Below are 14,587 nucleotides of genomic sequence, written 5' to 3' on the forward strand. Positions count from 1 at the left end.
AAAAAAGGTGTTTACAGCCTGGTACAAAAAAAGATTTTGGTTAATACAGCTAATATTACCCTTCATGACAACTGTGAGGGGGGTGAATTTTTTTATAACTCATCCGTTTCCTTTATATTAAGTTATATTAAGTTTGCATAATTAAGGGAGTGGCCACTTGAGTGACAGTTAGGTCTCGTTGGTCGCCGTCACGTCACCTCAGCTGAATCCTGCAGATTAGCCACTGAACTCGGCATATTTATCGTATTTCTGTGTTGTTTTATGTGGCTTTACACACTCAACTGCCTTTTGGACTTGTTACCTACAATTATTTGATGGAATGTCATGCTGAGTGCATTTAATTGTGCTCACAAACCATTCACGTGGCCTCCGTTTCTTATGTGAGTAAAGTTATATACTTATATACCATCTCTATACATGTATGTGTTTTATTTAAGATCATTTATCGTTTATATTTATATTTAGAGCTGTAATGCACTTCAGAATCTGACAGATTGATTAGCTGTAGGCTCTAGATCAGTCATCTGAAGCGTTTATCACACAGTGTTATGCTGGATTTCATCAATAGTCCTGCATTTACTAACACAGACTATATCTGAAGTGTTTGGATGTAATTTGCGTTTTCCTCCTGTTGAAAAACGTCATAAGAACAATGTTTAGTGGCTCAATGTATTACAGCAGTGTTTTTAAAAGTCTAAACACTTTATTGATATAGTGTACAACCAAGCACAAGTGGTCAGAATACAAACGAGTCACGGGTGATAAAGTATTAAGCGTTCTCCCAAAGTAAAGTGTGTCTGAACCAGGTCCAAGCTAAATGCTAGCAGGTGTCTGTAGCTCCGCTCACTCTCCGCCTCTTTGCCCTTGTTTTTTTTTTTTTTTTTTTTTTTTTTTTTTTTTTTTTTGCCTCTTTGCCCTTGTTTGGTATCCCGCCGTGGGTGTGATGACGCGTGACCAAAATGGCGACGGTTGGCCGCGCCTACTTGTGGCTTCTTTTGCGCTCTTCAGAAACCTATGGGTGACGTCACGGATACTACGTCCATATATTTTACAGTCTATGTTCAAAACTTAACCAGAAAATTCACACAGAGATTCAGTCTACTTTTTACTTAGCTACAAACAATATCGTTGGTAATTAACTTTTCACTTATCATTTTACAGTTTGATGAACTGTACACTGTCACTATTTGGAAACAATGTTGTCTGCTGTGGTTTTAAAATCATAATGCTAAGGGAAGACATTTCATGGTCATTTTTAGTTCATATGAAATATTTTACAATATATACAAAGCATCCATCTTTGATGGACTAAACAACAACCAGAGGCCAGGCATTCATTCATTCATTTTCCTTCGGCTTGGTCCCTTTATTCATCAGGTGTAGCCACATCAGAATGAACCACCAACTTATCCAGCATATGTTTTACACAGTGGGAGACAACACTGGGAAACATCCATACACACTTATTCACACACATACATACGGCCATTTTAGTTCATTCAATTCCCCTACTGCATGTGTTTGGAGTGTGTGGGAAACCACAGCACCTGGAGGAAACCCACGTGGACACAAGAACAACATGCTAACTCCACGCAGACATGACAACTGACCCAGCGACCTTAGCGCCATTAGGCCCTACTCTAGGGGTCACCAATCCCGTTCCTGGAGGTCCGGTGCCCTGCAGGGTTTAGCTCCAACTTCCCTCAACACACCTGTCTCTGTCTGGGTGTTTCAAGTATACCTAGTAAGACTTTGATTAGCTTGTTCAGGTGTGTTTGATTAGGGTTGGAGCTAAAATCTGCAGGACACCGGCCCTTCAGGAACAAGTTTGGTCATCTCTGCCCTACTTCTTTTTCTTTAAAAAATGAATATATTTTATTCATTAAATAAATATTTGCAATTTCTAAAAATATATTTACCACCTGTCCTCTATGCAAATGAAGGGATAATTCTACGCTAAATAAGTTTGTCATTTGCAAGTAGGCCTTTCAGCACACAAATCACACAAAATTTATTTTGAGAAATAACGTTAATAGGTCTCTTTTTTACACTTCATTAATTGCACACCTTACAGAAGTTGTTATAGCCAGGTTACCTGTTTAAATGAAAAGCTTTTTCAATCTGAATCTTTTCTCCGTATTGCAGAACTGTAATATATCCATTCTGTAAGTTGTTGTGCGCTGTTTGTCCACTAGGTGGTGGCAAGATATAATCTAGACTAGAAACTCTCGAATGTAATACATTTCGGTTAAATAGACATGCCTCATGACAAGCAACCATGACGGTTATCTGTGAAGCCCTACAATTCCTGGTATGTTAAATTAATACTACTCAGTTTTTTAAATTCTGAATCAAAATATGTTTTTAAGACAATATTTGGACATCGAATGCTCATTGTATGAAGTGATAGTCTACAATATAGATCACAAGTAACATTTGGTAAATCGTTTTCTAACAACTATGAGCATTGTTTAAAGTCATTTAATATTGGTCAGTGTCTGTTAATAAAAATACAGTCGTTTATTGATAATATCCAGTCCAAACTATAGCTTTATGCTAGCAAACTACATTAGCATTTATTGTTTATTCATGTAAACCACAGGTGAAAACTCTGTTTCTGGAGGGCCGCCCGCAGTCCTGCACAGTTTAGTAACAACCCTAATTAAACACACCTGATTTAACTAATTGAGTCCCTCAGGTTTGTTTTAAACCTACACTGCAAAACTTAAAGGTAACTCAAACCGTTTGAGAAAACCGATTGTAACAAACCATTTAAGTTCAAAAACCTAATGAGTAACGTTACTGTGAACCTAATCTATTTGAGTAAATGAAGCAATTTGAGCACAGTAAAACCCGATAAATGAAGAGAACTCAAACCAACTGAGTACTGTAAAAGTCAGTAAATTAAGGCAACTCAAACTTTTTGAGGAAACAGATTGCTATAAACCATGAGTTAAAAAACTAGTCTATATGAGTACTGTGAACTTACTCCATTTAAGTTGAAGTAGATATTTAATTAACTGATTACCTTCAACATCGAGGTCAAAACTCTTCAAATGAGAACAATTAACTTTCAGTCAATTTTGAGTTAACAACACTAATTTAATTTGATAAGGTTGACCATTGGGTTTTACAGTGTACAGGTAAGTGTGTTGAGGCAGGGTTGGAACTAAACTGTGCATGGCTGCAACCCTCCAGGAACTTAGATTGTAAGTTCTGATGTAAACTGTTGTAAACTGTCTGATGTAAAATTCTGATGTAAACTGTTAAGCAAAGGAAGCTTTAAGCATCCAGGCACATGTGACTAAAAATTGCATGACAGTGCACTGCACAGGCTTTGTCCAACATAAAATCCAGAAGAATCACTTTTCTGCATGTCAACTGTTGTAAAATGTGTAAACGATAACAGAGAAATGCTTTACAGTTGATTCTGACCAAGTCAGCATCCAAATGTTTAAGTGCCAGCCAGATAGCCTACTCGCATGTCACCATCTTAAGATATGCCAAAGTTTTGAAGACACAAGACATTTAAAACATATAACCAAACATGTTATTTTATTGTCTGAAAAAGTAACACAATCTCCCAACTGGGTTTATCACATACACTACCACAACGATGAAACACCATTACTACACAAATAGGGACTTCTTTTCAAATATTATAGACATTACAAAAAGATCCCTCATATCTTTCAGTATTCTTTTGAAGTTATACTAAGCATGGCAGATTGATTTCATTTACAGTATGATACTGTACACTGTCACCATTTAGAAACAATGTTGTCTGACGTGGTTCTAAAATCCATAATGTTAAGGGAAGACATTTCATGGTCATTTTTATTTCATATGAAATATTTTACAATATAAACAAAGCATCCGTCTTGGATGGACTTAACAGCAACCAGAGGCCAGGCATTTCAGTGCAAACGTTTTTTTGTTTTTGTTTTGTTTTTTTTACAAGGCAGTCTTGGCTGCATTACTCCCTTTAGTCTATCAAAAACTAATGTGATTAAAAAAATAAAAAGAAAGAAATGATTACCTGATGAAGGAGGGGGCTTCAAATCAAAACGAATGTGACAGACACCCAAAATGCATCCTCTTACAAAGCCTTGCCAAGTAAAGGAAGTGATGTGTTTGTCAGTATTCAAATTCTCCAGAGTTGTATCGATAACTAAAGCGCAATGTACTTGTGTTGAGTAAAGCTCTGTTGAAATGATTCGAAAAGCATCTATTTATAGAGCAGATGCTGTGAGGTGCTTGCTCTGTCTCTGATGTCTAGCAATGATATAAAATTATCATTTAATATACGAGGCTCGTCTTTCCTCAATCTTCATTCCACCTCCAACTACAGGGTCTAAGAGGCTGTTTGGACCCTAACCGCTGACCTCTCACATATTAGGTGGGAATGTGAAAACAATACTTCAGATATCAGTATTGCCATAAAGTGATGAAGTACTTTTGACTGGAGTTTGCCTGGAGTTTATCATATAAAGCATAGTCCCTTGATTGATCTCCATCTTGATGCATTTTTAACAAACTGGGCCTGAAATCATAAAGCAGATAAAGAAATACCCACGTGAAGGGGGACAGCAGACAACTCAAAATGGCGTCATACACAAAACATAAAACTGGAAATGTTTCATTGATGTGGTGCCAGACAGATTTATACACAACTTGCAAATAAGTAAAAGACACTTCTGTCGAAAAACTGAGAAGAAAAAAAAATAGAGTTGAGTTGAAACTACAGCACTTAATACTGATTACTTTAGAATAAGTCCTCTTAGTTACAGTGTCCGCCGCTCCTTGTCAACATTCACAGAGAAGAGGCTGATAGCGCTGTGTTCCACAGGCAAAGAATCCAAATCTGTACACGTCCCTACCTTGTTGTTACACAGGTGGTGGAGGTAGCTAGTTATGTGCATGTATGTGGGGGTGTAGGGTAGTTTGCATGGCTGTGTATGTGTGTGTCTGTGGAAAAATAGTTGGGAGTGAGCTGAAAGTGGTTTAACGTCTTTGATTCAAACACAACCAGAAGTCCCATTGGAGGATATCCACCTGAACACATCGCCGAGCAATGGATCTTTGAAGGTTATGGCCAATGAGACAAATTAAATGAAAGGTAAAAAGGGAGAAGAAGAAATCACCACATGGTAAATTGCAGTAATAGATGTGACTTTTTCTCAGGGATACGACTGGTGCATTCTTAAGATGCTACACCAAACAGTTAAAGCCATAGTCCAAATGTTCAAAGCAAGAATTTTAATGTTTAATTCAATCTGGGAATAGGGGCTTTTGCTCATAGTCGTGAGCCTTATACCACACGGCAGGTCAAAATCTGATTTTCATCTCTGACATTTTGAACAGTGGAGAAAATTATTCGTACATAATTTCATTGAATCAGTTGTTCTAACCTAAAATAAGCATTTATTGATACGGCTGGGGAGGAATGTGAATATACATGTAATGTGTTGATTTTGAACCATTTCGTTCCATTTAGGTTTGAGTACTGACCGAAACCAGCTCAATTCCCAAGGAAAACAGTGATGCAAAAACAAAATAAAACACCATAGCGGTCTGGATTCAACTCAAGTAAGAAAATCTTTGAAAATAAAGGTTTCTCAAAGCAGCAAAAGGGCAGAGTCTCTGAATTCCACAGGCCCAAAGGAAGAGAACTGTATGAGCTTTCCTCGGAGTGTCGTGGATGTTTTAGACGCAACACCAGTCATTCCCACCATTGCGATTTCCAACATCCTCCTCCTCCTTTTGTGACAACAAACAGAGCCATCAAGCTACACAGAAGACAAGCATGACATCCACAAGAGTCCTGGTTCATGAGACTAGGTTTCCGATTCACACTGGCGTAAAACACACACCTGTTTTTATTTCAAAAGGGAATAACGTCATTAAAACAATTCAGAATTGACCCTAATGTTTGTCCACAGAGAGCAAGAGTTTTATTCCCTTCAGAAACAAAGATTGGTGAAACCATCCACAGAAACATGATTACAGACTGACCAATGTTTTTACCTCTTCTTAGGAGAGTTAACTATTCATGACCTGAGATTAATTATGAACCTTAATGAAACGTCAAGGTGCATACAAAGTAATTGTATGCGACATAAGTTTGGGTAAAAAAAAAGCAAGAAAAGAAAATCTTTTAATTTCAGAAGGAGATCATATTTTTCTCACTAATTCAGCATGTGTTGTTTCAATAAGCACGTGAGCATGACTCTTATTTTACCAATGTATCTAACAGTGCCATGACAAATGGGTTTATTTTTAGGAATATTAACAGATTTATGAATCATGATCGTTTTAACTTTGTACTGCATACAAATATCACAAATCTTGAATACCTTTGACCTGCACATCAGCATCGATTTCTTAATGCGTGCAAACGTAATCCATTGGCTGCATGATCTCATTGGCTCGTAATCTGTGACTGATGAAAACAATATACTTCTGAAAACAAAACATTGTTAAATTAGCAGTTACTTCAAGCCTATTATGAAAATAACTGTTGATTCGACTGAAGAATTTCCTGATTAATTGCGTGTTAAGGTAAATCCTATGATGAGAAATTTCCTCTTCCATTTCTTCCCTTATTTTTTATTTTCTTTTTTTTTTTTTTTTGCAGTGACCTTTGATGCTGTAGGAACAGTCTCTGGAAGCCATGCCTGTGGGTTTAACAGTCCCCATGTAGTTGAGGTGCTTGATGGAGGGAGTTATCCAACCCTCCTGCACTTAGGCACCCCATCATTGCAAATCACCTAGACCCTACGTCAACCCAGACGGGCCCATGTCAGACGCTGGTGATGGAGGCAAGGCAGTTGGGGGATTTCTGCAGTTTCTCAGGTTGTGTTGTGGGGGGCTCTGGGATTGCACGGAAGCTGAATGGAGGGCCGATGCTGGTGGTGCCCATGTGGCCTGGACTTAGTGCCGGATTCTGTCTCCGGTTGCTCTCCACTATGCTTGAGGTGTTGGATGCCAGGCTCTCCCGTGTGCTGAGAAAACAAGGTAGGTAAGAAAATCACCATCAATGTATAATTTGATATAACAAATGTAAAAATATAAAAAATTATATACTTAATAGAATACAATATATAAAATAATACACAAATAAGGATGTCTCTTTATATATAACAGTATATTTCACAGCATGTACAGTGCTCAGCATATATGAGTATAACCCTCACAAATCTCTCTTTTAAATTCATATTTTTAATAGGAAGCTTTACAATATTATATTTGTGCATATACATTAGATTAGTCAGTACTGAAGCCAAATCTAAAGCTTCTCTAGCAAAATAACTTACAATAACGGTCCAAAAACTAGTACACCAAAATGTATATGTTAAAGAAAAATATTAAATACAAATTTTAAAAAGGGGAAAAATCAAAAGAAGCAAAATAAAATGAAAAATTAGTTGAAATTTTGAAGGTTATAATTTTTGTTTCAGTATTTTGCTTGAATTTAATTAAATTATCTTTTAATTTCTTATATGTTTGGTGACAAAAATATTATTTTCAATAAATATATGTTTAACAAATCTGTTATGTTTAAATGCACCAGAATACATCACACATTCACTGAGAAATGGATCAGAATATTCATTTTCAAAGTGGGGTGTACTCAATTACACTGAGCACTGTATATGTCCTCTATGTTTTTCAGATAATAAAAATGCTCTATTAAATATTTACATTCAAATATTGTCATACATTTACATGGAACAATTACAGTTATTGCAATATGTGGACAGCAATATGAAAAATACAAACAGTTGTTTGACATAGGTAGAAATGTAATATTCTGGTAATTGTCATTTCAAACTGGTTTGCAGGATTGTTTAGCTGTTAAAATAGCACTTATGACCAAATGACAATAACAAATGTGTTCACCAGTCACACTTCACTGTTGGGTTGCACGGTTTACTGGTACTATGTAGTATCCTGATACCATGGCTCTAAAATACTGGCGGTGCCACTGTAGTTTGTAAGTGGTAGTATCGTCATTAACGATTTATATACTATACATAATGTTGAATGTGGAAATCACTAAAATTGCTCACAAAATGCTCACATAGTTGTGCAATTATAGACTATTTTATTTGAATAGTCTGTGGAGCCCTTTAGGTTGGAAACTGTATAATTCACGCCTTTTATGGTAGCATGTTGCACATTTCCGATGCTTCAGTTTGAATCTGAATCAGTTCATTTCTGCTCCTATCAATATGATTTGGTTTACAACAACCGCAACAATCTTCTTACCTGATAAGAGTGAAAAAAAAGAAACAATACATAAAGGAAACACTAAAACCATTTTTGTCCACTCTTCATAAACCCTAATTTGGTTGGGAAAAAGCTCTTTTTGTTACAAATTTTATTTGGATAATTTGTATCTTTATTTTAATGTATTTTTTTTGGTCAGTTATCTACAAAATAAACAAAAAGAATGAATACAGTTTAGGTGAACTGACATGCAAATACTTTTTTCAATAATAAGGGATAATTCAAATCAAGTAGGCCTATTATAACATAAGTTATCGTATTTCTGACCATTTTCTTTTTTTTATGGATTTGAGTTATGAATTACAGTATCGGAACATTACTTGGTATCATGATACTTCTGCTGGCATAGTATCGTAACATGAATTAATGGTAACGCGACAACCTTACTTCATTGTAAATATATTAAAAGAAGTAAGTCCTACAGGTTTGGAATGACACATTGTTTAGTAAATGATGACATTTTTGTTTCTTTTGTAAGCAACACCATGACCCCCTAGATCACTTAATTTAGCAAAGCAGTTATTTTAATTTGCTTTGGAAAGATCTTTCCCTTTTTGTAACTGAGGATGTTGATAAAATACTTTTCCTTACTATGTTTTATTAATTACAAAATAGAACCTTTACATTAAAATAAATAATATATCTTCTTATCCTATTAACAAAACTTTATATACATAAATGTAAATTTACAAACCAAAAAACCTTACTGAAAAGCAGAATTACTTTAAAGCTATTTCTAGCTCTTTTACAAAAAAGGCTTTAAAAACAACTGAAATTTGTAAATTATCTAATCTTTCTTTAATGCAGATGTGCACAAACATTTTCATATGAAGCACCAAAAAACAAATATCATTATGAGCCGTGGGCCGAAGATAAATGTACCAAATTGTATTACATTAAGGTTGCTATGGGTAATTTCCTACTTTATTTAATAATATTTAAAAATATTATAATTATTATAACAAAAAAAACATTACTTTAAATTGTATTAACTGTTATTAACTAACATCTCTGCTTTATTGTGTGATGTATATACCCCTTCAGTTAGTTTTTGTTTTCTTTTTCAAATTTTTTTTTTATTTTCTTACGTTTCGCATAATAATAACTATATTATAACCATTAATTAATAATTCTCATATAATAATTAAAAAATATGACATTTTTGCAGTAATAATCTTTTAAATAGACTGCTCAGAACCCCGAGAGAATCTTTTTCACTGCTGTATAGAGAAACGTGCAAGTTATTTATTTTTTTTTCTTGTCCCTCTCCGTGTAATTGCATTACTACCACACATCAATCACAAACTAAATGTGTCTATGCACTACAGCCATGCTGGTGTTTTTCCAGGAGCCGTGGAATGACATCATCGTTAATGTGATGAGTCATCCAGAAAATAGTGAATGATTGGGCGTGCGTGTGTGTGTGTGTGAGTGTTAGAGTAAGTGACGGGGCAGCCGGGGGTATTAAAATTGCAGATTTGTGGCACTTGTGTCTCGTAAGCTTTTTAGAGCCATTAATACAGAGTAAACTCTAAATGTACAGACTGATGTCATGGGGTGGACAGAGCCCAACTCTTAGATAAAAGTCTCCAAACTTGAGTGAGGTTGGCATAATGATCATTCTCTATGTGACGCTACTAAATATCCAAGGCTTTTTACTTTTTATGATCAATACATGGTACTGATCATATAAAGGCAGTAAAATACACTGAATTTATAGACTCACAGTCAGCAAATTCAGCTTAAAACACATATATGCATCATATGATTATAAACATCACCGGCAGAAAAATTACCGTTAGCAATTGCGTGAAGTTTATGGATATTTTCTACTATTATAATAAAACACAATGCATTGCTAAATTCAAAATACAGGTGGAAACTAACAAAGTTTAGTGGCTGGGATTTTACAGATTTTCCCTGTGATGTAAATGTATTGTATTGTAAAAAAGTAAAAGCACATGTGCAGAACATGTAGGCTCTCTCGGTTATTCTACCCCTGCCATATCTCTCTGAATGAGTCATACAGACACAAGGGGTCTATTTTTAGCTGCTGAAAAAAGTCCTCACCCTCTCACTCATAAAGGGCTTCTGCTAACACATACATAGCCCTGGGAAACCCAGTTAAAGGCTGTCTGCGCTGGTTTGTGGCCTTGTCAAAGAAAAATGGGATAAATCATGCTTTACACCACAGTTGAAGTTGGTATATGAAAATTGCGTTGTATGCTAATATTATGTGTCTCAAATGAAAGATATGCATCATAGGTGAAGTTAAAACACTGTGAGATATATAACTATATATCAGGGTATCCGCCAGGTCTTAAAATGTCTTAAATTAAAAAATAATTTGGTCTAAAAAAGTCTTAAGTTCACTGAAATATTGTGTTGTATGTCTTAAATGATATTGAATAGTTCTTAATTTTCCTCTGTTTAAGTAAAGCTACCCAATTGGGCCGACATTCATCCAATCACCAACAATCCATCTTAATAAAATCAGGGTAAGAAAACTAAAAACAATTACACAATTTCCTCATGATAATAACAGAGCAATATATCCCTTTACATTATCTTCCATTCATACAAAAAATATTTACAGAAATAAAGGGTGAGTAGACATAATATAAATATGCATAAAACTTAAGGTTTTATAACAGAAATACATTAGGGTGAATAGAAGTTATACTCAATCAATTTAGACTAAAAAAGCCAACAAATATATATTTTTGATTATTTATGTTATTGCCTCCACAATAAATATATTTTTAACAATGTTAAACTTGTCATTTTAAAAAGTAAGTAATATTATGTTGAAAATAGTGTATACAACTAGAGTTTTCTTGTTTTGACACATTAAAGTAGTTCGCTAAGAAATAATTACATTTAATTTTTTTGTGGCAGGCAAAAAAATAATAATAATAAAAAAATACATCCCCCCAACCGGGCCATTATAAATTATCATTAGCGTCTAGCCCTGTATAAGTCTAAAATTTCATTCATATTGGTATTAAAAGGGTTTTAAAAAGTCTTAAATTTGATAAAAAAAACCTGATATATATTCAGGACTGGAGTTGAGAATCACTATTATATAAATAATATATATGTCCTATCTCTTATGTCATAGACATATATAATTATGCTGTATTAAATGCAATCAAAGTTCATTTTGTGGGGACATTAGTAATTAACGAAATATTTCATTCAATATTTATGCAAAGTGACTTTAGTAGTAAGATCATAAATAAAAAGTATGGCAATAAATAAATGCATTGTACACATGCTCACTTTGAACATATGGCACCTAAATTTATCCTAACTTGTAGGATTTTCTTTCTATGGAGTGAGTACTTACCGAGGGGAGTTAAACCCACTGTCTACAGTCACACTACTGCTGTCCATGCTGTCCAGCCGTGCCGAGTGAGCTGACTTCTGGCTGTTATTATTCTCGCTCTCCTTAGGGCTAAGCAGAGTCAAGTTGGTCTCAAACTTCCGCTGTAAATCCCGCTCTTTCTCTCGTTCTAGCAACCACTGCATGGTCCCACCACCTCCACCACCCTCACCAACTCCTGCCCGCACCTTTGCCTCTGTTGGGGCAGCCTCTTTACGGGAGGTATCCTCCACCTCCTCCTCATCGTCATCATCTGACACGTTGTAATAATCAAAAGCAGCTTCAGATGTGGAGGGAGCACCCTGTTCTGTGCCTGTAGGTGCTGGGGCAGAAGCAGACAAAGCGGTGGAGTTAGGTGGCTGTTGGGTCTCCAGAGTGTCAAGGACCTCAGATGATTTCATGTGCGGAGTCTTACGCAAAGTGCCTGACTTTGAGTAGCCACTGTCTACATAGCTCACAGTCAAAACATTGTGTGGCGGTTTGAACAAAGTGTCCTTACTGAAAATCTCTTTCCTCTTGTCCACCCCACCACCAGTGCTACCACCGCCTCCCCCACCCCCTGGATCAGTGTTGTGTTGGTGCTGTATCAAACGTCCATTGGGCATAGGCTCAGGTGTCTGGCTTGGTGTGGGTTTGCCAGAACCATTGTGCCCTTTGGTGGAGGAGTCCTCTTTGTACTCCAAGGGGTGTGGAGAAGTGAGGTGCGGTGTCTGCCGGTCAGCTGGAGAGCCCTTGCGGATTCCATCAGATGGGGTTAAAGTGTCATGGTCAGATTTGCCCAGAGGCAGCGGGGCAGTTAGGATTGTTTCATTCGATGTATTGCACTGGAAGTAGTCATCAGCCAAAGGCTTTGGCGATAGGGCCTTCAGGTCACTGTACGCTGGGAGGCTGTCCCTACTCTTATTCCGTTCTAGAGGGCTGCAGAGCCTTGATTCATCCAGACTCATTTTGCCCATATCAGTTACAGACATTTCAGAGCTGAACTTGGCAGCAGAAAACATGATGCATGAGTAGTGCGGTGCCTTTTGAGAGGAGGCTCTAAGTGTCCCATCATCGGTATAGTAGCGGCTTCTGTCATCTGGACTGCGGTCATAATCCTCAGCTGTGCCAAGCGTGGAGCTCCCACCTCCCAGGGGGCCCTTGGAATTGTCCATAGAACGGGATCGTTCTTTAGCCTTGTCAGGCCGTTCGTTGCGTGACTTGCGGTCCTGAGTGTGGCTGTGACTCCGGTGCACTCTAGAATGTGACGTCCCACGTGAAGGCTCTGGGAAAGGCATCTCCGTCCGCCTCTTTGCAAGCTCCCCTGAAACATCCCACTCCGGGGTAACAGGAAAGTGTGACTCAGCAATGTTGGGATTGCTGTGGACAAGGTAAGCACCACCACCTCTGCGTTCCATCGTGTACATTCCCTCTCTAGGTGAGCGTACCAGAGAGTGACTAAAAAAACGGTAGTCCCTCTCAAGGCTGACTGCTGGCAGGTCCAGATTGGAGCCCTCAGACGGGTCTCCCCGAGAAGCCCGTGTCTTGCTGTGCGAACGTGACTTCCCGTGTGGCACACGCCGATGGCCTCGGCTGCGGCGGCTGCGGGCGCTGTGCTGTGCAGATGAGTTGGCTTTGCAGCGCTGAGCTCGCTCCTCTTCCAGCCGCTTCATGACAGCTGTATGACGAGCCACATTCTCCACCGTCAGGTCTGGGTTGATGCGGCGGATGATCTCCATCTCCACCTCACGAGGGATTGCTGCAGCTGATGGCGTGTCTTCATCCCTCAAGGGCCACTCCTCTGGAGGGAACTGTGCTGAAAAGGTGGCAAGCTGTTTGGTCTTGTCCTTTTTGAAGCTCAAGCGGAAGAGCTTCAGCCCAAACTTCTTAGACTGCCTCTCACTACTGCCCCCACCACTGCCCTCCTTCTTCTTGGTCAGTGTGTCCGTTTTGTAAGAGAAGGTGGCGGTCATGGTCTTGCTCTTGTCGGCGGGATCAGGTGGATGCTGAATGGCAGGTGGAGGGGGTGGGGGTTGTGGGTATGAAGGGGGATCTCCTTTGGGTTCTTTTGGGGATTTTCTTTGAATTGTGGAGGTATGAATGCTTGGCACCTCATCGCGGTAGGCATTATAAGAGTCGCAGTGATTTTTAGGGTTAGGCCTTTCTCGTACACAGCCAGAGGTGGAGGGAGTGATGGTTCCAGATTGTGGTGATGTGCATTGCTGTTGAGGTGGTGGTGGCTGCTGCTGCTGTTGTTGAAGCTGCTGCTGCTGCTGCTGTTGTTGCTGCTGCTGCTGTCGCTCTGGATGCCGCTCATCCAGGTGGTACCACTTGCTGTTGGTGCGGATGAGGGAGGGAGTAATGAAGTAGGTCTGTGGAGTAACAATGAAGTAACCTTCTGGTGTGGGGTAGATCTTCCTCTCCCGAACCAACATGTTCAGCGTGTGCCGCAGGATCTCTGGACTTGGAGTGGGTACACCTTAAGGAAATAAAACCACATGTAAATGTCTTGTTTATAGAACAAATTAAAGTGCTGACACAACTATCTATTTTGCTGATAATTAATAATAATAAATCTTAAATCAATCATCAATACTAGTTACATTCTCAAAGAGGACGTTCAACAGACAAACACTTAGATTATGGGAAAAGCATTTGGGGGGGATAGCAGTTTTCTGCGTTCATGTCGATGTCAGCATTATCCAGAACAGCTCTGATGTGCCACAAGTAGGATTAACCCTGAGTAGGTGTAATAACACAAATAACTACGGAGGGGCCAATCAAAAGAAGAGCATTTGGTTGCTGATTTATGTCACCACCAATCATGACACACTAGCCATTACCTCATCTTTCATCATCAAGTCTGTAAGCCCTCAGTGTAATAACAAGGTAAAAACTGCCATCGTGTCACTTACCAAATGAGCCCTTTTT

At 38.1% G+C, this 14,587-nt stretch overlaps 2 protein-coding genes across 19 annotated transcripts in view; one reads left to right on the top strand and one right to left on the bottom strand.

Annotated features, from left to right (window-relative positions):
* The first annotated feature begins 147 nt into the window (after positions 1-147).
* sod3b (superoxide dismutase 3, extracellular b) overlaps positions 148-14,587 on the top strand; it is a 92,153-nt gene continuing 77,713 nt past the window's right edge. For 4 of the 17 annotated variants that reach the window (XR_015476749.1, XR_015476751.1, XR_015476750.1 and 1 more), the window contains exons 1-2: positions 160-380; positions 6,638-7,017. The gene's annotated coding sequence lies outside the window, so the exon portion shown is untranslated. Of the gene's footprint in view, positions 381-2,215; positions 2,312-5,032; positions 5,120-5,497; positions 5,590-6,637; positions 7,018-14,587 lie in introns of those variants that run through there. The other 13 variants (XR_015476759.1, XR_015476755.1, XR_015476762.1 and 10 more) reach the window with 9 other exon arrangements.
* The window catches only part of stox2a (storkhead box 2a), a 74,453-nt gene continuing 63,404 nt past the window's right edge, over positions 3,539-14,587 (bottom strand). For both annotated transcript variants that reach the window (XM_087237381.1, XM_087237382.1), the window contains exons 3-4: positions 11,642-14,135; positions 3,539-7,004 (exon numbers count right to left, since the gene is read on the bottom strand). In XM_087237381.1, the coding sequence (XP_087093507.1) occupies positions 6,803-7,004; positions 11,642-14,135 (2,696 nt within the window). In that variant the 3' untranslated portion in view covers positions 3,539-6,802. The remainder of the gene's footprint in view (positions 7,005-11,641; positions 14,136-14,587) is intronic.

Source organism: Danio rerio, chromosome 1, assembly GCF_052040795.2.
Source record: "Danio rerio strain M-AB ecotype USA chromosome 1, GRCz13ab, whole genome shotgun sequence".
Lineage (NCBI taxonomy): Eukaryota > Metazoa > Chordata > Actinopteri > Cypriniformes > Danionidae > Danio > Danio rerio.